This window comes from Pseudonaja textilis, chromosome 1 (genome assembly GCF_049901715.1).
Source record: "Pseudonaja textilis isolate UNSWEBS1 chromosome 1, rPseTex1.2, whole genome shotgun sequence".
Taxonomy (NCBI): Eukaryota; Metazoa; Chordata; class Lepidosauria; order Squamata; family Elapidae; genus Pseudonaja; species Pseudonaja textilis.
In genome coordinates this window covers 703,021-728,688 of record NC_141990.1, presented here as the reverse complement: position 1 = coordinate 728,688, position 25,668 = coordinate 703,021, and the positions used below count along the sequence as shown (strand labels likewise).

General features: G+C 54.2%; 1 protein-coding gene across 1 annotated transcript; it reads left to right on the top strand.

The window, feature by feature from the left end:
- Positions 1 to 426: 426 nt before the first annotated feature.
- Positions 427 to 23,494, top strand: SPAG5 (sperm associated antigen 5). The gene is made up of 23 exons (XM_026721170.2): positions 427 to 489; positions 892 to 1,729; positions 2,610 to 2,802; positions 4,974 to 5,096; positions 5,903 to 5,995; positions 7,923 to 8,036; positions 8,767 to 8,886; positions 8,989 to 9,081; positions 9,602 to 9,703; positions 10,694 to 10,787; positions 11,027 to 11,162; positions 12,933 to 13,014; positions 13,107 to 13,240; positions 13,333 to 13,498; positions 13,597 to 13,705; positions 14,572 to 14,649; positions 16,682 to 16,793; positions 16,903 to 17,014; positions 17,729 to 17,809; positions 17,903 to 18,034; positions 20,861 to 20,935; positions 21,025 to 21,105; positions 23,386 to 23,494. The coding sequence occupies exons 2-23, from the start codon at positions 1,002 to 1,004 to the stop codon at positions 23,455 to 23,457; spliced, it is 3,030 nt and encodes a 1,009-aa protein (XP_026576955.2). The 5' UTR covers positions 427 to 489; positions 892 to 1,001; the 3' UTR covers positions 23,458 to 23,494.
- Positions 23,495 to 25,668: the final 2,174 nt, after the last annotated feature.

Genomic DNA, 25,668 nt, shown 5'->3' with positions numbered 1-25,668 from the left:
GAAAGAAAAATAAAAGGAAAGAGAGAGAGAAAAAAAAGGAAAGAGAAAGAAAAGAAAAAAAAAAAAAAAGGAGAGAAAGGAGAGAGGAAAGAGAGAGAAAGAGGAAAGAAGGAAAAATAAAAAGGAAAGAAAGAGGTGAGAGAAAAGAAGGAAAGAGAAGAAAAAGAAAGAAAAAAAGGAGAGAAAGGAGAGAGGAAAGGGAGAAAAGGAAAGAAAAAAAAAAAAGGAGAGAGAGAGAGAGAGAGGTGGGGGCGCGCACGCGTCTTCGGAAACTGCAGCGTCTCCGCCAATCAGCGTCCCGAAGGAGCCCCGTTGGGGGCGCGGCTTCGCGGCGGGCCTCTCCCTCCACCCAAAGTCGTGACGTCACGCAGCCAATTAAGAGCCGCGCGGCGGCGGCGGTTTCATTCAAAAAAAATGGAAAGGAAAAAAGAAGAAAGTCCTTCGCTGCCCGGCATGGCCGAGTCGAGGCCCCCGACCGGGAGCGGCCCGGTGAGTGCGGGGCCTGGCAGTCCCAGCGGTTGGATCTGGCGCGGGGCTCTCGGCCCTGGGGGATTCTGGGGGTGGAAGTCCGCCAGGCTTTGAGCGGCCCAGGCTGGAGACCCCACCCACCCCGATCTGGAGCCCCAAACATCTGGAGGGGCGCTGAATTGGGGAAGGGGGGCGCCTGCTGGGCTGCGGGGGCCCTGAAAGTCTTGAGGACTAGAAAGTTTGTGCCGCCTGCCTCCCCTCCCCTGCCATGGTTTCCTCCCCCAGGCAAACTGCTCTGCAGGGCAGCAGGGAGGGGTCGCTGCCCGCCTCCCTCTCTGGGCTCCATCCCCTCCTCCGTAATGGCAGGTGGGAGTTGGGTGTCCCGTCCTCCCCCAACCTTATCCTCCCCCTGTTTGACCGCAGGACCCCGCGGCTTCCTCTGCCCAGAAGGGGCCCAACGGATCCCCGCACCTGGTGCCATCTCCTGGACGGCTCCCCTGGACTGGCTGGAGCAGCTGCTGCCCGCTTCGCCCATGCTGGCCGACCTCCGACGAGGCCTCTCCGTAGGGAGGCCCCAGCAGCAGCAGCAGGAGGAGGAGGAGGAGGAGGAGGAAGAAGAAGAGGGGGCCATCCGGGCCCTTGAGCTCGGGGCCACGGCCAGCCCTGCCCCCCTGGGCTCTCGCAGAAGCCCCTCCCTGAGCCCAGCCTTGGGGCAGGACCATCGTACCAGCACGCCTGTTTCGGGGCCGTCTGCAGGAGCCTGGGCAAGCCCCCCCAGCGGCCAGGACTCGGGGCCAAAGGAGGAGGAGGAGGAGAGCCCTGCCCCCTTGGAGCAGGCTGGGGCCATCGCCCCGCCCCGTTTGGCTGCCACAGAGGCCTCCCCGGAGGGCCAGGACTTGCCTGTCGTGTGCCAGGACCCGGGCACTGCCCGCATCTCCCTGCCGGGCTGCAGGTGCCACGGCCTGTGGGGGTCTCCTCTGAGCCTCCTGGGCGATGGGCTGGGGGTCTCTCCGGCAGGGAAGGAGCCCTCTTGGCCAGGCCCCCAAGGGACGAGCACCCACCCTCCCTGCCTCACCTGTGCCCACGCCTGCATGCCCTTTGGCGGCCTCCCCCAGCAGGATCGGGGCGCTGGCGTCGCCCGTGTCTCTGTGGCTGCCGGGACCTCCCAGCTGAGCCTGCGGGAGGCTGGCGTGAACACCTCCCCTGCGGAGAAGGCCGCCACCACGGACAGCACAGCCGAGACCGACTCCCTTCTCTGGCAGTAAGTGTTGCGGGCAGAGCCTGGGGCACAGCGGGCGCTGCCTCCCTCCCCTGAGCCCTTCAAGGCTGCGGCCAGGAGGGAAACTGAGGCGGCCGTGCCAATTTCCCTCCTCTGGCTCTTGCTGGGGAGTTTAAGGGAAGGGAGAGGAGGGGATGAGGTGTGGGGGTGGGTGGGCAGGGAAGGAGGGCGCCCAAACTGAGGCGGGGGTTATCATGGGCGTGTCCCAGTCATTCCAGGGCGCCGGGCACAGATTTATGACGGTTTTTCACCCAGCTGTATTACCCTGTGAGGTGGGTCGACGTGCATGGAAGAGGGGCTGTGCCAATGGCACCCCGTTAGTTTTCCTGCCTAAGTCTGGACTAGAACGCCCCGTCACCCGGTTTCTAGGTCGCCTCCAGAGCAAACCACCTCTCCGTTTTTCCACTCTTGCGACTGGCTTCCGCAAGTGGTTGCAACAGCCCGTAATTTAACTCTTGTTGTATTTTGCAATGAGGCCACAGCCGTAAGTTCTTGCCCACATCACTTTAAGATGGGTAGACTGCAACTCCCAGAATTCCCCTGCTTGGCTGGGGAATCCTGGGAGTTGTAGTCCATTCATCATAAAGGTGCCGCTGTGGAGGAAGCCTAGACTAACCTGGTTAGAGGGCTTATAGAAAAGGGTCTACCTTCGTCTTGGTGAGAGCCCAGAGAGGGGCTACGTTTGGGGAGAAGGTGGGTGGGGGTCCCCTGAAATTCCAGGACGGGTGCAGGGGTCAGTTGGAGAGTCAAGGCCTCCCAGAGGCATTCCTCTTCCACAGCCATCACCCCTTCGCACCCGTGGCCTGGGGGCTGACACCCCCTCCCCGGCCCGGATTGAGTGGGGGGGCTCCTGTCTCCTCAGCTGCTCCCGGGACCAGCTGGGCCTTCTCTCCCGGGCGGAGCTGGAGGGGCGCCTGGAGAGCACCCTCATCATCATGGAGGCCCTCTCGTACCAGATCCGGGCTGCCCAAGGCTTCCGGCCATCGGCAGCCCCCGTGGGGCCAGCGGACCAGAGGGAGGCGGCCACCCAGACCCCCACCGCCGAGTCCAGCCAGGTGAGCTTGGGGGGGGAGGAGGGGGGACGCAGGAGAGTGACCGGTGGGCTTGATGGGCAGGTCAGGCTCGTCAGTTCTCCCTTTGCTCCTCTTCTGTTCGGCCTTCATGAGGACGAGGAGGTTGTTCCTTCTGCCTGGGAGCGGCTGGGAGGGGGCAGGGTCTCCCCGGTCCGTCTCTGCTCAAGGACTCATGATTTGGGGCCCTGGCCCCTCCTCCAAAAGCCCAACAGCTCAGGGGGATGAAGAGCTGAGACTGCAGGTCAGGGGTCTCCAACCGTGGCCAATTTAAGGCCTCTGGACTTCAACTCCCAGAATTCCCCAGCCAGCACAGCTGGCTGAGGAATTCTGGGAGTTGACGTCCACAAGTCTTAAAGTGGCCACGGTTAAAAAAAAAAAGCCGCCTGCAGGTGAAATGAGAGGAAGATTCCTCCCCCCCCGCCCCCCACGAAGTGAAAGGGATTGCAGAAGTGTACAGGTACTCCTCAATTGACGACAGTTCATTTAGTGACCAGCTTCAGACTTTTCTGCACTTAGGACTGTTGTTTTCAGCATTCCCGTGGTTCACTGTGATGATAATTACAAAAAACAGCCAGAGACACGTGAACAATATGGAAAAGTTTCATTATGAAGCTTTTGCCAAAGGGAATTCTGTCCGTGGACAGAAACCATTTTCCCCAGGAGGGCCGGGGTTTATATACAGGCTCAAATATACAGTCTCTGCCCCTTTCCTGGGTTCACACTCTACCCAAGCTACATATCTCCCCTATTATTGTAGCGTAACACCTGTTTCCTTGTCCTTGGAAACTACCCTCGTCCTCACGGCCGTGTCTTCCTGTTATGTCCATCCAAGCAGAATGGATCATTAAGAGGTTTCTGCTGGCTCAGGGTGACCTAGCGACTCACCAGTATCTGTAAGCCAACATTACGAACCGCTATTTCAGCCAAGAACTTGACATTTTACTTTCAAAACATAACAAGTGACCAAACATCATGTGTTCATTAGATCCACTTATATAACTGTCCGGTAATCGTTGCACAGGTCAAGTATTGGATAAACGTGGAATCTCTTCTGTTCTTCATTTTCTCAGGTGTAACTTACAAGATGTAGTTTCCACATATAACATTCACGTAGTAAACATTTCGGGAATTGAAGTCCACAAGTCCTAAAGTGGGCAAGGTTTGGGCCCTCTGCTGCAGTCGAAGGGTGGAGAAGCCCCTTCCTCCCCGAGATTTCTCCACCCCTCCCCTTGGAGACCGACTCGTGTTTATGACAGTCGCAAGCATCCTGGGGGTCATGTGACTCCTATTTATTTTATTTGTTTGTTTATGTATTTGTTGAATTTATATTGCCACCTATTCACTCAAGGCGGCTTAGAGAATATAAAACCACATTTAAAACAATAAAAACTAACAAAAAGAATTAAATAAATTAATATAGTACAATATAACAAAATCACACACACCCCATTTCCTTCCCACCCACCCCACCCCCACCGGCCCCAGCAACCCAGTCACTAGGGAAGCCAGATTCACTTAACAACCATCTGACTAAACAACTGCAGTGATTCACTTAACAGTGGCAAGAAAGGTTGCAAAATGAGACAAAATTCACTTTAACAAGTGTCTCCCTTAGCGACAGAAATTTCGGGCTCAGTTGTGGTTGTGAGTCAAGGGCCGTTCGTGGCGGGCATGGAAGGCCTGGGGGTAGTGGGAAGGATGCTGCGACCGTCATAAACACAAGCCAGTTTCCAAGTGTCTGGCTTTTGATCGGGCGACTACGGGGAATGCTGCAACCACAGCCGTAAGTGCGAAAAAACAATCAACTCTGAATGGTCCACTAAGACAGTGACATTCCTTATTTGCCAAGCAGCCAAATGGGGATTGCTGCCACTGTTCTGAAAAACAGTCGTAACTCACTTTTTTCTGTGCCGTTGTAACTTTGAATGGCCACTAAACGAAGTGATTGTAAGTCCAGGACTGCCTGTCCCTTCTGCCACAAAGGGGAGTCGAGAGTCTCTCTTTCTCAGGTGCTCAGGGCCGAGACAGGCCTGACAGTCCCGTTTACTCCTGGCAGCCCCCCTGTCCTGTCCACCCACCCACCCCCGGCACCTGGGGTCTCCCTCCGGCTGTCCTGAGGGTCTTTTTTTGGGGGGGGGTGTCTTCTTTGGCAGGCGGAGGAGCGACTCTACCACGACCTCTACCTGGACCTGCGGCTGCGCTTCCGCTCCCTGCAGGATAGCCAGAAGAACCTGCAGGGCCTTGTCCAGCGGCTGGAGGGCGCCAACGAGGAGATGGCAAGTACCCAGGCCCGGGCTCAATCTTGGGGAAGGGACTGGGGAGGGTGGGGGGCAGGACCCTCGCTTTCCCTGTTGGGTCTCAGCTGCGCACAGAAACCCTCTACGGGTGGTCCTTGACTTATGGCCAGTTCCTTAGTGACCGATTGGTCACGGGGTGTCTCCCTGGGGCTGTGATGGTGAACCTAGGGCACGCGTGCCACAAGTGCCGCATAGAGCCATTTGTGCCGGCATGCAAGCTGCAGGCAAAATTACCTCACTGCACATGGACGCGCCTCACAGCTGATTTTCGGCCTGTTTGAGGCCTTTTTCGGCCTCCCAGAGGCTTGAGGAAATACCGGAAGTGACCAAACGGGCCCATTTTTCGGCCTGCAGAATCTTTCCTCAAGCCTCTGGGAGGCCGAGAAAGGCCTCAAATGGGCCGAATATCAGCTGAGAGGCGCAGTGCAGGTAAGGAAGCGGGGGGAGGGGGGCGTGCACATTGTCTTCTGGGTGTGGCACGCGAGCTCGTGCACAATGAAGCATTTAAGGAATGCACTACTTTCCCCCCTCCCTTAAAAAAGACCAAAGGAGTTTGTTTGTTTTTTAGTTGGGCGTGGGGAGGGGGGTCAGGGGTCCGAAGATCCAGGGGCCCCTTGTTTCCTGCTGCAGCCTCCCTTTCCCGGCCACAGTCGCTGTGGCCACTATTCCTGGAGTATGCCAGCCATGGAGGGTGCCCTGCTGGGCGGCCTGGGGGATTAATCTCCGGTGGGCCACTTCCTCCCCCCGCTGCCCAGCCCAACACCTCCCCTCTCCTCCCTCTGCAGAGGGCCTGGACGTCCGAATCCAGGCAGCTCCAGGCCACGGTGGACGGCTCCTTCCAGCACCTCCAGGAGGACCGGAGGTCACTCGGCCAGCAGGTGAGCAACCCGTGGCGGTGGGGAGTGGCCCTTCCTTCCTTCCTCTCTTCCTTTCCTCTTTCACGCTTTCTTCCTCCATTTCCTTTCCTTCCTCTTTCACTCTTGTTCTTCCTTCCCTCCATCTCCCTTTCCCCACCCTTTCCTTTTTTTTATAACCTTTATTGAAAATTTAAAACATTAAAACACAAACTACAATACAAATATTTAAAATGAAAGTATTGTGTATATTACAATCCATTTTGACAGTGCTTACACTTCAACTGTTATTCCAGTGCCTATTTTATACTCCTAATGGTATTCAGCTTTGTTCGGGTATTTTCCCACATCATTGTAGTTGTGCTTTTAAAGTTGTAGCAACGTTTCGGCAGAATCTCATCTGCCATCACCAGGCTTCTGTGTTGTGTTCGTCTGTAAGTCAGACTTTCACAGCCGTTTCTGTTTTAAATTTGGGGCTAGCCTACTGCTGTGCCAGAATGGTTTTTTCTTCATCCTGATTGGTTGGGAGTCTTGGTCTGTGTTTATTGGTCTTGTAGTTCGCTGTGTTCTGCTTGATTGGTGTTTCTAATATCTTCTGTCTGTTTTGTGGCTCTTTTTGTGTCTTGATTGGCTGGCAACATTGTGTTCCTGTATTGGAGGCTTTTAGTGCGGCTTGGCTCCGAGTAAATGGACGGCTATCATTTATTAGGAAGCTAGGTTTCATCTGGGTGCCTGGCTGGGGTGTGTTTGAGCTGGAGGTGTCGGGGGGTCTGTTTGTGCCCAGGTGTTGGCCTGGCTTGTGGTGTGGAGATTTTTGTGTTTGTGAGTGCAGGCTTCCAGATAAATTGACAGTCTGGTGGAATCATCTCTTCTATTCATGCTTTCAGGTCTTTTTTCAATCTCTATGGCTTCTCTGATGATTCTGTGGCTGGGGTTTTCTATAGTGGCTAGGGTTTGGGTGCCATTGAAGTCGATGCTATGACCTGTGGCTTCCATGTGTTGGACTAGTGAGGAAGTGTGTTCCAGCTTTTTTTACTGCATTTTTGTGTTCATCCAGGTGGGTACTTATTCTTCTATTGGTCTGTCCAATGTATGTGGCCGGGCATGATGCGCAGGGGACTTCGTATATGCCTTGGTTTTCCAGGTCAATTTTACCTTTGGGGTTTCTAAGGATGGCTGCTGTTTTTCTGTCTGTTTTGAAGGCAGTCTTGATGTGATGCATGCGTAGTATCTTCTTTATATCTACTTCTTTCTAAATTTTACATTCCTTATTTACTTAATTGCTTGTTTCTATTATTTATCCAATGATACCAACTTTCCCAAACTGTATAATAATCTGAGTCTTCCTTCTATTTTAATTCTAATGAAAGTTTGTCCATTTCCACGCAATCAAAAATATTTTGGATAATTAAACTATCTGTCGGCATAGAATCCCCTTTCGAACATTGTGCGAGTGCTAATCTCACTGCTGTCTTTCCCTTTCCTTCCTCCCTTCCTTCCTTCCTCCCTTCCTTCCTTCCTTCCTTCCTTCCTTCCTTAATTCTCTTTGTTTTCCTTCCTTTTCCTTCCTCCTTTCTTTTCCACCTTCCTCTCACTCTTCCTTCCTTCCCTCCCTCCCATCCTCTCATTCCTTCCTTTCCTTCCCTCCCTTTTTCTCTTCCCATCCCCTCCGTCCCCCTTCCTTCCCTGCCTCCCTCTCCCTCCCATCCTCTCCTTCCTTCCTTCCTTCCTTCCTTCCTTCCTTCCTTCCTTCCTTCCTTCCTTCCTTCCGTCTGTCTCATCTCTTTCCTTCTCCTCCCTCGTTTCACCCTTTTATTCCTCCCTTCCTATTCCCTTCGTTCCCTTTACCTCTTCTTTCACCCTTCTGCCCTCCTTCTCTTCTTCCTCCCTCTCTTTTCCTCCCTCCCTCCCTCCCTCCCCTGGCTCAATACCCCCCGTTCCCCTCCTGTAGCAGAAGCAGATGGGACGACTGCTGGCTCGGGCCAGGGACCAGGTGCAGCACTGGAGCCAGAAGCAGCAGGTGTTGGCCCAGGAGCTGGAGGCGGCCCTGAAGGCGAAAGACGCGGTAGGAGAGGCGGGCATGGGGCCCCTCTTCTCCCCCCCCCACACTCCCCCCCAAAGCTGAGCCCGGCTGGAAGCTCCAAGATGGCAGCCAGAGGCCTCCAGCCCTCCCCCCCCCCAAGGACCCCTCCCATGGAGTTGGGGGGTGGGTGGGAAACGCTGGGCCTGGGGCAGAATTGCAGGGGCTGTTGGGAGGGGGGTCCGTCCTTGGCTGCCCATCCGCTGCCCCAGGTGTGGGCCTGCGCAGGTGATCCTTGGACCTACAACGCTTCGTGGAGTGACCAAAGTAGGCATGGGGGCCTTTTCACGCGTACGACCGTCCGGGCATCCTTGGGTGGGTGTGATGTAACTGGCTCCTCTTTAGGACGGTCGCAGCATCCAGAGTTCAGGTCGTTAGCAGAGCTGGCTGGGGAATTCTGGGAGTCGAAGTCCGCCGGTCTTAAAGGGGCCACCCGGGGGAAATTAAATGAGAAGAGACCCCCCCCCAGGTTGATGTGAGGTGGCGCAATAGCTTCAAGTGGCCGAGTTTGGAGACCCCGGGCTGAACGATCCCACTGATGCACTTAACAACGGTGGCAAGAAAGTTCGTAAAGGGCAGCAAAGCTCCCCTGGCGACCGAAATTTAGGGCTGCCTTGCGCTCGTCAGTCAAGAACCGCCTGTGTCAGGTCCGGTGGGCCTGGGGTAGGGGGGCTCGGACGGAGACCTCTCACTCGGCCCCCCTTTTCCCTTGCAGGCCAACCTGGTCCGGGAATCGGTGCAGGCCGAAGCTGCCGCCAAGATCCGGACGCTGGAGTTGTGTGCCGCGTCCCGGCAGCGCCTGTGGTCCCAGCTGCAGGAGGCAAAGGGGCTCCAGGTGGGGTGACGGGGGAGGGTTGGGGGGGCTCTGGGCAGGCAGGGGGGGTCTGGCTTGCTCCCTCCAATGTCTGCAGCGCCCTCTGCCCCCCCCCCTTTGCAGGTGGATCTCTTGGCCGGATTGGGCCGCCACGTGGCCGAAGGGGACACCCTCGCAGCAGCCCTGCAGGCTGACTGGGCGCGGATGCGGCTGGACGTGAGTGCGACTCGCTGAACCCCCCACCCCCACCCGGCCCCCTCCTGGAGCCTCCTGTCAACTCATGAAATATTTCTCTGGTCTCTTTAGAGTGGCCATAGCAGAAAGAAAGGGGGGGGAGCAGTGCGGCAGCTTGCAAACTGAAAGCGCATTCCATAAATGTTTTTTCAAAGATAGTTTCTAGGTGACCGAAGTTTCTGCCGCAGAAATATCTAACTGGAGAGCCTGATTGATGGCTCTGGGCTATGGAGGTGTCCCATTGGAGAATCTAAATTATGATACACCCAGGGGTGTGTGGGGGGGGGCAAAAACCAGGGTCAAGGGTGACAGTGAATGATGTGCCTCGGAGTCGGCTGCACCCAGGCAATGCCGGCGTGTTAACTCCCAATAAATCCTTTGGAAGTTTTTGGAAGTTTGGCTCAAGACTCAGGATTTCAATGGGGGGTCACTGCTGGAATCCTGACCCCTCCCTGTGCTGACAGGGGGGCTTCCCGGTCTCCCCCCCCCCCTCCCCCCACAGTACCAAGGCTACCGCAGCATCGTCGGCAAATGCCTGCTGGCCCACCGGAAGATGGCGGAGGAGGTGAAGGCTGCCCGGACTGAAAGCGCCCAGCACCAAGAGGCAAGGGGCCCCTTTTAAGGGGGGGGGGAAGGGGTCGGGGGGGCTGCAGAACGGACTGGGGGGGGCTGTTTCCGCCCTTATGAGACCCACCTGGGTTGTGCTCCCACTTTGCTGTACCAGATGTACAGGTAGTCCTCAGCTTATGACCGCAAATGGAGCCTGAAATTTCCATTGCTAAGCGAGACAGTCACTAAGTGAGTTTTGTGCCCTTTTACGCCCTTCCTTGTCACGGTTGCTAAGTGAATTGCTGCAGGGGTTAAGTCAGCAAAGCGGTTTGGGAAGTGAGTCTCCTTTCTTCTGTTGACTTTCACCGTTTGAAATTATAGCGCTGAAAAAATTGGCTTATTATGACCATGTTTCACACTTACAACCGTTGCGGCATCCCTGGGGTCACACAATCAGGCAACTTGTTCGTATTTATGACGGTCGCAGTGTTCCTGGGGGGCGGGGAGTCCCGGGATATCCCCTTTTGCAAGCCAATGGTGGGAAGCCATACCCACTTAACAACCATGTCACCCACTTAGCAATGGGTACGATCCACTTAACAACTGTGGCCAGGAAAGGTCGTTAGAATGCGGCAAAGTTCACCTGACGGATGTCTCACTTCGTAACACACAATTTGGGCTCCATTGCGGTCGGAAGTCAAGGACTGACTTGTATCCTTTGAGCTGCTTTCACGCTTCCCCATCAATCGTTCTGCGTAACTAGTGTAGCTTCTGGGGATCCGGACCCTGGAAGGTGCCCCCTCTACAGGGAAGGGGTGGGGTGCACGCAGGGGGACCCCCTCTTTTCCCCCTTTAGCAGGGGTCTCCTGGACCTGCCCCTCCCCCAGTTGGCAAAACAGCCCCTTGGGAAATGGGGAGGGCAGGATGGAGCAGGCCCCGTATCCAGGCGTCTCTGGGCTCACGCCCTGGAGGGTCCCGCGGTCGTGGCAGACGGCTTCAGACAGGCAGGGACTACAAAGCCCATGCCCTCCACGAACGTCTGCAGGTGTGCCGGAAGCTGGAGGAGACGACGGTAGAGCTGGTTGTAGCACTGGGCCGGGTGAACGAGCTGGTGGAGACGAACACGCGGCTGGACCGAGGTGAGCCGCCCCGCGATGGGCACCACCAGCCCAAAGCGGGCGCTGGAATTGTGGCTGGGCCCAGCAAGGCTGCGCCTGGAGCAGAGAGGCGGCAAAGCTTCGCTCCTGGGGCTTTTGACCCCAGGTGGCGGAGGCCAAAGCTGACTCTCGTTGCGGGGGCAGGACAAGACCCTTTCTAAAGACCGGGGGTCTTCCCACCAAGGGTGGGGGGCAGCTTGACCTCTGCCCTCTGCCCACAGACCTCCAGGCCGCTCTGGAAAAAGTCGCGTCCTCGGAAGAGCGGCTGGAGCAGCGGGAGGAGGAACAGCTGGGGCTCACCCGGCGGCTGGAGGAGGAGGCGGCAGCCACCCAGAACCTGCAGGACGAGGTCGCCAGGTGAGTCTCGAGGGGCCCGGACGGCGAGGTGGGGGCCTGCTTGGCTGCTTTCCCCCTCCAGGTGTTTTCACCCAGGATTCTAGCTGTTGCACCCCCCCCAGATGGACTGACGTCAACCTGGGGTCTCTCTTATTTAATTTCACCTGGGAATTATTTATCAGCCGTGACCCCTTTAAGACCTGTGGACTTCGACGCCCAGAATTCCCCAAGAATTCTGGGAATTGAAGTCCACGGGGCTTTTTTTTTTTTTGTGTGCCAATTTTGTGCCAATTTTTTAATGATTTAAATACATCTTTGCAAGAACAGTCTGGTTCCAGGCGCTTTACATTTTAAATCAGTCATATCTACAGTCACAAATACTACTTTCTAACATCACTTCGTTATCTATTATCATTTTTTTCTTCTTGATATTCTCATAAATTCCTTTGTATCAGCCTCCTTATTTTTATTCATTCTCGATCTTCCTTAATCATATATTCTACATGTTTACACTTTATTCATATCATTTCATTAATCATTCAAAATTTCATCTTAATTTGTGGTTATCCCTTAATGGTTCCTCTTTCCATTATTATATTTGCCTCCGCTACATATATTTCTGTTTTCAGTGTCCTTCCTTCCCCTTAACGTCTCATTTTTATACAAATACATTTTTCCTCTTATTTTCTTTTAGCCAAATTTATCAAACTTTCTCATTGTCTTACGCAAGTGGATAATAGAATATTTAATTCATTGAAAATGGATAAAATAAGTGTGAAAATGTAAGAATATTTGTGAAAATTCACAGAAGATGGAAAATGTAACGATACGAAACTTGAATAGGATAAATATGTAATTACGGTCATGTTTGCATGGAAATGTAAAATCCTGAAGCCACGTTGTTCACCAAAGGAGATGTTTGTAAAAGATAAGAACAAAAAACTTTTTACAAAAAAAAAAGAGAAATATTTAATTCATTAAAAATATACTAATCAAGTCCTGGGAGTTGAAGTCCACCGATCTTAAAGGGGCCACGGTTGGATTACCCCAATCTTGGCTAAAGAGACCCCCACCCTAAATGGCCCCTTCTCACAAGGGTTGCCCCCCTTAGTTCCTTCCCTGGGGGTGGACTTGAGCCCCCCAGGAGTCGAGGGGGGCAGAGGCAGCCCCTTCCCCCCAGAAAGTATGGGGAGACTTGGGGGCTTTTGGGGAGGAAGCAGCTGTGAAGACCCCTGGTCGTTTTTTTGGGGGCGGAGGGGCACTGAAACCCTGAACCCATTTTCCATTTCACCCTTGGTGGGTTCGCCCGTTGGACAGAAGTAGTCCTCGACTTAACGACGATTCACTTAGTGACCATCCACAGTTACAACTTCACTGAGAAAAAAGGGCTGTTTTTCCACACTTGCGACCGCTGTGGCCTCCCCCTGATCCAAATTAGGCAACCGGCTCAGGTTTATGACGGTCGCAGCGTCCCGGGGTGACGTGATCCCCTTTGGCGGCCTTCTGACAGGCCAGATTCACTGAACGACCACCGTGCCAAGAAAGGTCATGGAACGGGGCACAAATCCGCTTAGAGAACGGTCTCGCTTAGCAACCTAAGCTCTGGATTCTGGTCGTAAGCCGAGGACCCGTCCCGACTTTTCCACCGGTTTTTGGCTACTCCGGTGTTGTATAAACTCAGCCGGCCGGATTCATCCAGCGACGGGGCGGCTTTGCAGGGGGAAGGGGGGGGCTCTGGCAGGGAGCCCCCTCCCCTAACTATGGCTTGGGGTGGGGGCTCCTCTTCCACAGGCTGGCACGGGAGAAGGAGCGGGCGCAGCAGGAGAGGGACAGCGCCCAGCGCGACGCCCGGGAGGCCTCCGATTGCCGGGAGGTAGGTTGGCGGGGAGCTGGGAGGGGAGGGGGAGACCTGGGCTGCCATGGGCCTTATTTTGGGGTGCCCTTCTACCCCTCTACCCCCCGCAGTTTCTTGAGCAGGAGAACGAGGTTGCCCGCCGCCAGCTGAGCGAGACTGAAGAAGAGCTGAAGGCCACCCTCGCCGCTCTGCGGGAACGAGGCAGCCAGCTGGAGGACCTCAAGGACGCCCACCAGGAGCTCCAGTAAGGGCCGGGCTCCCACACCCCCTGCCTCTCAGAGCCCCTTAGGGTGGGCAGCCGACCTCTGACCTCTTCTCTTTCCCACCCACCCCCAGGCAGGAGCAGGAGTCCCTCCGCGCAGAGCTGGGCAGCGCCAGGGCCGAGCTGCAGGACACCCAAGCGGGCCTGGAGGGGCTTTCCCGGGCCGTGGGGGAGTTGGGGGTTCTCCACACCCATTTCCTGGAGGCTGCCGACATTCTGCAGATGGCCAGGCCGGGCGAGGTAGGAGGGGCCGCCTTTTTCCGGCCTTTGGGGGTGCCAACCCGGTTTTCTCATGCATTGTGTGTGTGCGTGTGTCTCAATTCTGGCTTGTTTCCCAGGCAGCCCAAGTGGCCCCCCAGAGCAGCACACGCACCCCGGCCCGGCACACCCCGCACCGCCCGGGGGTCTCGTTGGTGGAGAGCGTCCTTCGAGCCGCGTCCCAGAGAGGTGAGCGACCCCGGAAGGAGGCCTCTGCCAACTCAGGAAATATTTCTCAAAAAATATTTCAACTCATAAAATATTGCTAGGGTCTTTTTTTGGAGCTGCCCACGGAAAGGGAGGGGGGAGCAACGCGGCCGTTTGCAAACTGAAAGCGCATTCCATAAATGTTTTTTTTTAAAGATAGTAACTAGGTGACTGAAGTTTCTGCTATGCAAAATTCTAACTGGAGAGCCTGATGGATGACTCTGGGCTAGGGACATGTCCCATTGGAGGATATGAATTAGGACGCACCCAGGCAGGGTTTTCACCTTTTAACTCCCAATAAATCCTTTGCAAGTTTGGCTCAAGACTCAGAATTGAAATGGGGTTAAAGTGACGTCATCCTGACAACCTCCTCCGGATATTTGCCTTTGCGCAGATAGTCCTTGACTTACTGAGCCCCAAATTTCCCTGGTTCAGTGAGTTTTCGCCCCATTTTGTGACATTTCTTCCCACCGTTATTAAGTGGATCGCTGCAGCTCTTCAGTTAGTTATACAGTCATTAAGTGAATGCAGCTCCCCCCACTTACTTGCTCAGAACGTCACAAAAGGGGATTCCCAACACACACACACACACACACACACACACACACACAGGAACACTGTGTCTGTCATAAATATGAGTCAGTTGCCCAGAGTCTGGGTTTGGGTCATGTGACCCTGGGGGGGGGGGAGGCTGCAGTGGCCGTAAGTGTGGAAAAACGGCCATAAGTCATGCCTCTTTCCAACGACGCAACTTCGAAGGGTCGCTGGTTGTAAATCGAGCACGGCTTCGATGCAAGGTCTGCTATTTGGGGCCGTTTCTCCAAGGAGGAAATGTCGCTCTCTTTCAGCCCCAAAGACCCCCGGCCTCTGGAGCGAGACCACGGCATTTATGCGCGCAGCTCCGGCGCCCCCTCCCCAGCTCTCAGGTAGGAACGGTTGGCCAGTGGAACGGCTTGCCACTGGGAGTTGCGGGGGCTCCAAAGATGGAGGCTTTTTAAGAAGAGAGACTGAATAGCCCCTTGTCCTGACTGGAATAGGGCAGGGGTCTCCCACCTTGGCCCCTTTCAGACTTGGGGACTTTGCTGGCTGGGGGGATTCTGGGAGTGGAAGTCCCCAAGTCTTAAAGGGGCCAAGGTGGGAGACCCCTGGTCTGGGGGGGTGGTCTCCTGCTTGAGCAGGGGGCTGGACTAGAAGACCTCCAGCCTCCCTTCCAACTCTGTCATGGGGGGGGATCTCCTTGAACAGGGGGCTGGACTAGAAGAGTAGAATAGAAGGAGAACTTACCCAAATTTACTAAGATGATACTAAGCTGGCAGGAATAGCCAACACCCAAGAAGATGATAGGCTCAAGATCCAGAGGGATCTTGACAGACTCGAACCCTGGGCCATATCTAACAAAATGAAATTCAGTATGGAGAAAAGTCAAGTCCTCCACTTAGGCAAGGAAAACCAAAAGGACACTGGGTGCAACTGGACTCAATAGCAGGAACTGGGAGGGGGATCTCAGAGTCTTAGTGGACAACCAGCTAAATAGGAGCCAACAGTGTGCAGCCGCCGCCAAAAAAGCTAATGCAGTCCTAAATTGTATTAACGGAGGGATACAATCAAGAGAGGTACTAACACCCCTCTATAAAGCCTTAGTAAGGCCACACCTAGAGTCCTGCATCCAGGTTTGGTCACCACACTATAAAAAAGGTGTTGAGACTCTGGAAAAAGTGCAGAGAAGAGCAACCAGGAGGATGAGGGGACTGGAGGATAAAACCTGTGATGAACGGTTGCAGGAACTGGGCCTGGCTAGTCTAGGGAAGAGAAGGACCTGGGGAGACAGGAGAGCATCTTCCAATATTTGAGGGAGGGGCTGCCCCAGAGAGGAGGAAGCGGGGGGTCAAGTTATTTTCCAAAGCCCCCGAAGGCCAAACAAGGAAGAATGGATGGAAACTGAACAGGGAAAGAGATTCAACCTGGAAATGAGGAGAAATTTTCTGAGAGTGAGAACTGTTAGTGTTTGGGGACAAACCCCCTAGCAGAGTGCACAGCAGCAGTCAAGCCAGGCAGCCAAATGAGAGTGAGGCTGGGCCCTAGAGTATACACACACTTGAGACAAATACACTGTTTGTGGTTTTTAAATAGGTATTTAATTCATACAGAGATTAAGAATAGTCATTCAGTCCATATGTCAGTATCCAGTTTATCAATCCAGTTATCAAGTCCATTTACAGTCAGTACAAAGTTCTTATCTGCTTGTTTAACTTCTCTCTATGATACCTTTCTCACCAAGACAATGCTGAATCCTCAGCTCACTAGGCAAACAGTCCTTGTGTTCAGGTGAAATTGTATCTGGCACAGTAGCCTCCAAGAGTAAGCAGATAGACGTTTCAATACACAGCAGGCAGCAGACCTGGAACAGTAACCAGGTGCATCCAGAAGCCGGACTCATACAGTTGCATCCAGAAGCCGGGGCTATTACGTTTCCCCTCCTACCTATATGGCTGCCTGCAACCGCACCCACAATGACATTGCAGTTTCTTGTGCTTAAAGCTACATAGCACTTTAAGCTAGGTTTACATATTTATTCAACCAAACCAGTTGGAGTATTCATATACCCAACAAGAACTATCAACCAGTGGAAGAGAAGTTGTGGGAGCTTCATCCCTGGAGACTTTCAAGAAGAGACTGGACTCCCACCTGTCCGAAATGGTGTAGGGTCTCCCGCTTAGGCAGGGGGTTGGAGTAGATGACCTACAAGGTCCCTCCAAACTCTTGTGATTCTGCTAATCAATGAATGAATCTGTGGGCGTTGTGGATGCTCCATCGCTGGGGAGTTTTAAGAAGAGCAAGGGGGTTGGGCTAGAAGACCTCCAGGGTTCCTCCCGACTCTGTGATCCTAGTTATTCTGACTCCTCCCTGGGGGGCAACCCCTTTTCCTAACCTCCTTCCCTGACCGGACTCTCCCTGCAGAGATTAAAGACTCGCTGGCCGCTCACACCCAGGACCTGCGCCTGGCCGTGGAGGAGCTCCACCTCCTCGCCAAGGGTTGCCGAGAGGACCTAGCAGAGCTGCGGGAGCAGAGGTGAGCATTGGCAGGGGCGCTGGCCGGAGGGAGGGGCTGCAGGGAGGGTCTTACTAGCCCTCCTCCGGGGCGGGAGCTGCCCTGCCCTGAGCTCCCTTTCTCCCGGCAGTTTGCAGCTGGAGCAACAGCTGCAAACCTCGCAAGCGCAGCACCAGGCAGAGATGGACGCCGCCCAAGCCGCCCAAATGAAGCTCAGGAAGGTGCTGCACATAAAAATCCAGGTGCGCCGGGGATGGGGGGGGCGCGTGGCCTGGGACACTCCAGCCCTCTGCTGTCCAAACTGGGCAACTTCTAAAACAAGGGCCTTCAAACTCATTGACAGCGTCAGTAAGACTTGTGGACTTCAACTCCCAGAATTCCTGAGCTAACAGGAATGGAGGGGGGATTCTGGGAGTTGGAGTCCACAAGTCTTATTGACGCTGTCAACGAGTTTGAAGGCCCTTGTTTTAAGACTGGGGACTCCAACTCCCAGAATCCCAGAATCAACTTTTAAGACTGGGGACTCCAACTCCCAGAATCCCAGAGTCAACTTTTTAAGACTGGGGACTCCAACTCCCAGAATCCCAGAATCAACTTTTAAGACTGGGGACTCCAACTCCCAGAATTCTCCGGTCAGCAGAGTTTAGTTTTGCTTTGTTCTGGTATGTTTTCTTTTTCCTGTGAAGTTTGTATTTTGATGTTGTGATTAAAAGTATTTCAGTAAAATCCAGTCTTGGGGGTGGGTGGGGGGGTTGTTAGCAGGGCCCTTCCCAGCTGGGATTCTCAGAGAGGCCTCCAGAGGTCATCTAGCCAGGCCACCTGCATCCTGGCGCACTCCGCCTTCAGCCCTTGGAAGGGGGCAGTCGGGGCCTGCTTGTCCTGCCCCCCCAGCCACGCAAAGGCTGGGCAGGCTTCGGCTGCCCCAAAGACCCCCCCTCTTTCTCCCGACCCCCCAGAGCGAGAAGGAGCTTCAGGAGCTGCTGCGCCGGCAGGAGGAAAAAGAATGCCAGCTCAGCGATCAGAAGAGGGAAGCGGCGGTACGTGACTGGGGAGGGGGGCGCGGCTTGGGGTTATCGGGCTCCCTGCCCTGCCCCGCCAGCGACTGACCGGCCTTTCTCCCCCACCCCCAGACCCTGCGGGAGGAGGTAGCCCACCTGAAGCTGGAGCTGCAGAAGTCAGAGACGGCCGCCGCCACCCTCTGGGAGGAAATGAGCGGGAGCCAACGCCCGGACGCCCAGGAGAAGATCTGGCTGAGGCAGGAGGTGCTAAGGGTTGGGGGGGGCGAGGTGGGGGCGCGGGTTGCACCGGTCCTGGCTCTGGGGACCCTTGCTGGGGCTTAGGTTCTCGGGGTGCCCTCCTGTCTGGAACACAGGTGGGTGTTGTGGCTCCGGGCTTGGATTCAGCTCCTGTGATTGATATGAGTTCAAGTGAGGAGGTCATGGCAGAAAAATATGAGCCGGCCTGGCTCAGTGATTGGACTGATAACCAGGATGAGGAGATGGACGTGACAAAGGACGACAGACCTGATGTATTAGAATTGTCAGGACCTTTGACCTCCTCTGGTTCCTTATCTGATCAACAGCCGGCAATGGCTGACAGGGAAGTTTTGAGAGTCTTCTAGTGGAGATGAGAACTTGGAAAATTTGTGGTTAAATGTAAAAAATAGAAGACGGTTGAGAAGACAAAATCAGCCGGAGCGAATGAGGAGAGCGAGTCAGTAAATTAGCACGTTGCCTTAATGAGTATAAAAGGACACAGCTGGGCTGGTACAATTTGCCAGGAACAAAGTGACTATTTGAGTGAGGACGTTACAGCAAGAAGCTCTGAGACTGGAGATTTATTGCCAGGACTGGTTTGCCGGACAGAGTAAAGATTTATGCTGTGGTTTCTGCCAGCCGTTATCTTGTAAGACTTCTTTCCGTTTGATTTAATTGTGAAACGGCTGCTTTCTGTTTTGTTCGTTTGAAGTTTGAAGGGGAGTCATAACAGGTGGGTGCCGGGCAACTCAAGAGGTCCAGGCAGTTCAAATGCTTTATCAAAACGGATTGCCCGCTTAAGCTCCCTACAAGAATCTGGCCAACTAACAGTCAAGGCAAATGAGCGGAAGATAAGAAAGGCACTCCAGCTGGGCTGGACTTAGATCTCTCGTGGGCACGGAGGGACTCGGGAATTATTTGGCGGCATGACTACCTGTAGGAGACAACCCAGGAGCAACACAGAGCACAGAGAGACTTAGACATTAACAGTGCTTTAATATATGACAGGTCTATACAGACAACGTACAGGTGGTAGGCACAATACCTTTACAAGCCAGCTTTTCTTCTTCCTAACGCACAGAGAACTTCTGCCCTGAAAGCTGGCCCCGAGGAAAGAGAGACCCCCATCCCTCTAATGGCTGCCTTTTATCTATGCACCACCTCTTAAAGAGGATCCTTACTCTCCAGCCTTAAAGGGAAATACCCATCTACTCTGCTGGATCACTCTTGTTACGTCAGCCAGACTTACATCAGCTTCCCAGCATCGTGCAGCTGCTCACTGCTGGTCGGTTTCTAAATCTTAATACTTTAGTAATTATGACACACACCTTCCATTGGGCTCAGCCTGGTCATCTCCTACCCTATGGCGGTGGACTTCAACTCCCAGAATTCCTCAGCCAGCCTTCTGGGAGTTGAAGTCCACAGGTCGTAAGGGGGACATACCTGCCCACCTCTGACCTGGAATCTCTTACCTAGATGTTCTGACCCGAACCTGGTTCCAAGGAAACAAACACGAAACGGAGGTAACAGAGGTAACCTTTTAAGGATTCTTTACGAATTCCGTTCCTTCCTGGTTCAAAAACTGTTTCGAACTCAATTGTCTCTGATGAGAATGAGCCTTGCCAAGGTGGTGCAAGGTTGCCAAGAACACTGGATAAAGTTGCCAAGAACTATTTCAAACACAAAAAAAGTCTCCAAACGCAAACTAAGAGAGTCCGAACGTCCACAAGACTTGAGTGCAAAAACGTCTTTGCTTCCTGCAAAGAACTCCCGATTCTCAGCTGGCTTTTATCTCTTAAGGGAGGGGCCGTGACCTTGCAGCCTTACTCCCGAGTCGCCCGTGCGGCTGCAGCTGCTCTTTCCTTCGAGCAGCCCTGTGTGCATGCGCACAGGCTCCTCGGGGGCCTCTTCCTCACTGCTGGCAGCCCCCACAAGCTCCGAAGGCAGCACTCCACCCCCTGAGGGTCCTGGCCCCATCCCTGCATCACACGCAGGCCCCACATCCGAGGCCGAGGCCTCAGCCGTCCACGTCTGCTGCCGGCGAACCACAACACCAGAACGAGATGCTTGAACTACTACAGGTAGTCTCGACTTGCAGCACTGAAAAAAAGTGACTGACGACCGTTTTGCACGTTGAAGCATTCGGACGCTTGTCAAGTAACTCACATTTATGACGGTTGCAGTGTCCCGGAGTCACGTTTAGCGACCTTCTGACAAGCAGATAAAATGAATAAAAAAGCCAGATTCACAGAATCACCCTGTGACTAAGTTAGGGGATTCACTGAGCAACGGGGGCAAGAAAGGTCGTGACAGCGAAACAACCGCCTCGCTTAGGAACCGAAATTTGGGGCTTCCATTTGTGTTGACACCCTGCCCTGGGACACCGCAAGTGTCATCAATTCAGGCCAGGTGCCCAGCCTTCGAATGTTGACCTCATGTTCACGGGGTGCGAGAAAGGCCGTATGTGTGAAAACGGGTCATAAGTCTCTTTCTTTGGTGCCGTTGTAACTTCAGGGGTCCCCAAACTTGGCCACTTTTAAGACTGGTGGACTTCAATTCCCAGAATTCTCCAGCCAGCAAAGCTGAAGTCCACCCGTCTTAAAGGGGCCAAGCTTGGAGGCCGCTGCTTCAGACGGTCATTGAACAAATGCTATAAATTCTGCCAGCGTGGAATCTCTTTCCTGTGCAAACAGCTTGACCGCCTGCTAAATCGCGCTCAGTACCAACCACAAGTCCTTCCAGGCTCGCGGAGCAGAGCGGGCACTCTGCGCATGCCCGGGTGCCCCCTCTCTCCAGGCTCATGGCCGCTTCTCACCCCTCCCCCCCCCACAGGTTGGAAAATTGAGGGAGCTGCTTCTGCAAAAGGACACCGAACACACGAAGGTCCTGACCGGCCAGGTGAAGCAGGTGGTGTGTGCTGGGGTCCCGTCCCCCCCACCTCTGGGCCGACCTTCAGCTCCCGCCCTGACTGCCCCCTCTGGGGGTTGTGCCCACAGGTGAGGGCCCTGGAGGAGCGGCTGTGCCAGGCCCAGCACCGGCTGCAGCGCCAGCAAAAGGTGGAGGCGGACTTGAAGCAGGTGAGTGTCCTGGGGGCAGGCGGACATCCGGCCGGGCCGCAGCCTGACCCCGGCTTTATTCCGAGAAGGGCCAGGAGGAGCCATTGGTTTGGGGACAAATGCTGAGGTCTCTAGCCCGGGTTCCAATCCGTTGGGACGCCTAAGGGGCTAGTCCTCTTGTTTTGAGCGGAGTTGGCACCGGCCCGGTAAATTAAAAGCTTCACGTAGGGCAGGGATATCCAACCGTGGCCACTTTTGAGAGTTGTGGACTTCAACTCCCAGAATTCCCCAGCCAGCATGCTTTAAGACCTCCCACTCTGCAAACCCCACTCTCTTCTAGCACTGGTGATGTTCCCTAGTTGGGTCATGAAACGTCTGCAAGTAAAGCACCCAAGCTCAGAGAGCCCCAAGGACCCCACAGTCCTTTTCTTCTTTCTTCTTCTTCTTCTTCTTCTTCTTCTTCTTCTTCTTCTTCTTCTTCTTCTTCTTCTTCTTCTTCTTCTTCTTCTTCTTCTTCTTCTTCTTCTTCTTCTTCTTCTTCTTCTTCTTCTTCTCTCTTCTTCCTCCTCCTCCTCCTCCTCCTCCTCCTCCTCCTCCTCCCCTCTTCTGCAAACCCCACTCCCTTCCAGCAGTGATGATGTTCCCTAGTTGGGCCATGAAACGTCTGCAAGGAAACCACCCAGCCCAGAGAGCATCAGGGACCCCACAGTCCTCTCTGCTTCATAGCTGGCTGGGGAATTCTGGGAGTTGAAGTCCACAAGTCTCAAAAGTGACCACGGTTGGATATCCTCAAATATCTCCAAGCTTGGAGACCCCTCAAATAAGACGATTCTCCCCAGAATCATAGTGACTGTTCTTTTGTGTGGGGGGGCAGGACGGGGGGCGGGGCAAGATTTAAAGGGCAGCTGGATGGCCACCATTTGGGGATAGGAACAGGAGGTCTAGACCGGGGGTTGCCAACCTTTTGGACCTCAGGGACCACCAAACTCCAAATAATTTTAAATCCCAGGGACCGCTAGCTGGTTCTGTGGGCATGGCCTAATTTGTGGGTGGCTTGGTGGTCATGTGACTGGCCGGGCATGGCTTGTATGTGAATATTATAAATATTTATATAAATATTGAATTTTTTATTTTAAAAAAGAGCAACTTTTACCCCAAATCAGGCAAAGCAGGCAGGCAGATTGAGTTGCTCACAGAATCATTCAGTGATCTGTCTATCTGCCATCGGCTACCTGAGTCTGTCACATAAAATTTGCTTGCAAGCAAACTCACAAAATTAACTCACAACACACCATGTATGTAAATATTGAATTTTTTATTAAAAAAAGAACAACTTTTACCCAAACTCAGGCAAAGCAGGCAGGCAGATTGAGTTGCTCACAGAATCATTCAGTGATCTATCTATCTGCCATCGGCTACCTGAGTCTGTCACATAAAATTTGCTTGCAAGCAAACTCACAAAATTAACTCACAACACACCATGTATGTAAATATTGAATTTTTTTTTATTAAAAAAGAGCAACTTTTACCCAAACTCAGGCAAAGCAGGCAGGCAGATTGAGTTGCTCACAGAATCATAGTTTCACTCAGTGATCTATCTATCTGCCATCGGCTAGGTCAGTCTGTCACATAAAATTTGCTTGTCGTGAGCCTGCACTGAATAACAGAAGCTTCAGTCCTAAGGGAGGTTCGGCTGTGCTTAAAAGCAGAGCCGAAGATCTAAAACTAGCTAGAAAGCAAGAAATCCAACCATTTTCTGCTTCCTAGCTAATCCAAATCTCCTGGCACAGCAGAACAGATGATGGCTGGGTGGGGGGGGGAAAGGAAAAATAGCAAGTTTGCTGGGTAAGGGGTAGGCCGCGGGGTTCCCATGGGCCATGTGGGCGGCGCTGCCTTTTGTTCCTGCGCAGCCTGGATTAATTGCTTTGGGGGAGGGTGCTCTTGGAGTGAGATTGCGGCCCACCAAAATTTTCTCACGGACCACTGTTGGCGACCTCTGGTCTAGATGACCTCTACAGTCCCTTCCAATTCTTACTTTCTGAGATTCATATGCTCTCTTCCACCTGCTGGCTAAGGGAACGGCTGCCACGACCTTCAGCCAAACTTGCAGCTCTCCAAGACCCAAACGCCTGGCCAGCCAGCCTCACCAGAAACCGTCCTGCTGTCAGCCCTGGGTTCAAGACCCCCGGAGAGGAGGGTGGTTCCCCCACACCCCACTGCCTCCCCCCCTTCTGTTTTCCACCTGGTTGTTGCAGGCCGGAGCCCCGTGGCCTGAATGTAGCTCTCCTGTTTCCCCTCCAGGCCCTCTCCACGCTGCCGGCTGAAGTGTCCAGCCTCGCTGAGATCCAGCGCCTTTGCGATCTGTTTGACTGAAGAGCGAGAGTTTGTTCACCTCTGTTGTAAATACTGCTTTGTTCGTAAGGCTTGGGCAGTTTGTCTCTCTGTTTCCAGCGGCGACGTCCTCGGCTAAACCAGGGGTCCCCATCTGTGGCCCCACTTTAAGACCGGTGGACTTCAACTCCCAGAATTCCCCAGCCAGCTATGCACAGGATCTCCTGCTTGAGGAGGGGGGCTGGACTAATGGACCTCCAAGGTCCCTATGCTATGCTGGATGGGGGATTCTGGGAGTTGAAGTCCACCGGTCTTAAAGTGGCCACGGTTGGAGATTTTAGAATAGGGGTGTCCAACCTTGGCCACTTTAAGACTTGTGGACTTCAACTCCCAGAATTCCTCAGCCAGCAAAGCTGGCTGAGGAATTCTGGGAGTTGAAGTCCACAAGTCTTAAAGTGGCCAAGGTTGGCTGAGGGATTCTGGGAGTTGAAGTCCACAACTCTTAAAGTGGCCACGGTTGGGGACCCCTGGTTTAGAAGCTCATTTGCTAGAATTCACCCCCTGTTTTGCTCAGTCCTGGCTCCCTGCCCGGCCAGAGAAGCTCCAGTTAGGGGCGGGGGAAACTATGTGTGTCCACCCCCATCCTATCCACCCTACCCCTCCCCTTTGGGGGCCAGAGGCTGCCCACCCGATGCCTCCCATCTCTGGAGCCTTTAATCGCATCGCAGGGGAGAAAATCAGAAATGCTCTGGATTGGCTCCCCTGGCAGCTCCCTTTGGGGCAGGGGTCTCCAAGGGGGGCCCACATCGCTGGCTGAAGGAGTCTGGGAGTTGGCAAGTTTGCAAGTCTTGGAAGCAGCTGAAGGATTCTGGGAGTTGAAGTACACACACACACACACACACCCAACGACCACGTTTGGAGACCCCTGATTTAGTCGGGGCTAAAAGACCCCCTTCCCCTCCTCACCCCCCCCCCCTCTTGGTCAGACTAACCCAGCCTTCCTTGCAACCAGGATGTTGTAAGAAAGAGATTGGGGGAGTGGGGGGCCACAGCCCAGAGTCTTGCCTGGGAAAAGGCAGCTTGTGAGTGGGGGGCAGCAGAGAGGTTTCTGGGGCTGTGGGGGGGTGGAATCACAGCTATTTGGGGAAAATAGCACAGCCCCCCGCCTCCCCGACTTCTGTCCTCGGCCTAAGAAGCCCCCACCCCCCAGGATGGCACTTTAAGTGGGGTGGGTGAGGGGTCTCTCCCTTAGGGCATCGACCGGTTTCCTTCTTTCAAAGGGGAGTGGGGGGGGGTTTACAAACCCAGCTGCCCGTCCCCCTTGGCATGTTCTGATGCCCCCCCCTTTTCTTCACTGGGTGGGTGGGAGGCCGAGTGGCCTGGCTTTACTTGGGACCCCTCCCTACTACCCCCAGCCTAGATTCCGGCTGCCATTTTCTGCCCCTGAGTGGTGGGGTCTGGACCCCTCCCCAGAGGGTGGGGGACACAGGGGCTTTGGCAGCTGCCTTGAGGGCGTCTGCTGGCCAGAGGGAGCCCCCCCCCCTCTCCTCCTGGGCACGAGGCCAGCCCCCCTGCTGCTTTGGCTGGGCCGGACTTCGCCACTGGCAGGAATGAAGGAAGCTTTTATTTCCCACCCAAAGCAGCTCTGGGAGCCCTTAGTGAAAATCAAATTTATTCCCATTTCCTCACTCCTTCCCCCCTCCGGCCCCCTCCTTCCTCTCTCCACCAATTTGGGCCAATGGTAGGCCGCATTCAAGCCCATGTGAGGAGACGCCCCCTTTCCTGCCACCTCCAGCCCCCTCCCCTGCATTGCCTGTTTCCCTACTCTGGGTTGGCATACAACTGCTTGTAAACACTAAGCAGAGGCGCCCCAGGGTTTGTCTAAAACGGGTGGCAAACGCTGGGCCTTTTTTTTGACTGGTGGACTTCCCCTCCCAGAATTCCCCAGCCAGCTCCAACCTTGGCCCCTTTAAGCAAAGCTGGCTGGAGAATTCTGGGAGTTGAAGTCCCCAAGCCTTAAAGAGGCCAAGGTGGGAGACCCCTGCCCCCCGAGTCCAATCAGGCTTCTTGCGATCCAAGTGCAAAGTTTGATCCCAGGTTTAACGCACGGAGAGGTTAGTTGGCTGCTTCTGCAGTTTGGAGCTAAAGGCAGGCGGTCCTCGACTTTAAGCGGGTTAACTTAGTGACCAAAGTTACAACGGCCCTGAAAAAAATGACTTGTGACCGTTCATCGCCCTTATGACCGTTGCAGCA

Excerpts from the sequence above, each read along its gene's own strand:
- SPAG5 (XM_026721170.2), top strand. The coding sequence starts at position 1,002 with ATGCTGGCCGACCTCCGACGAGGCCTCTCCGTAGGGAGGCCCCAGCAG. Across the intron at positions 8,887-8,988 it reads AGGAGGCAAAGGGGCTCCAG|GTGGATCTCTTGGCCGGATT; the intron begins GTGGGGTGACGG and ends CCCCCTTTGCAG. Across the intron at positions 17,810-17,902 it reads ATCAGAAGAGGGAAGCGGCG|ACCCTGCGGGAGGAGGTAGC; the intron begins GTACGTGACTGG and ends CCCCACCCCCAG.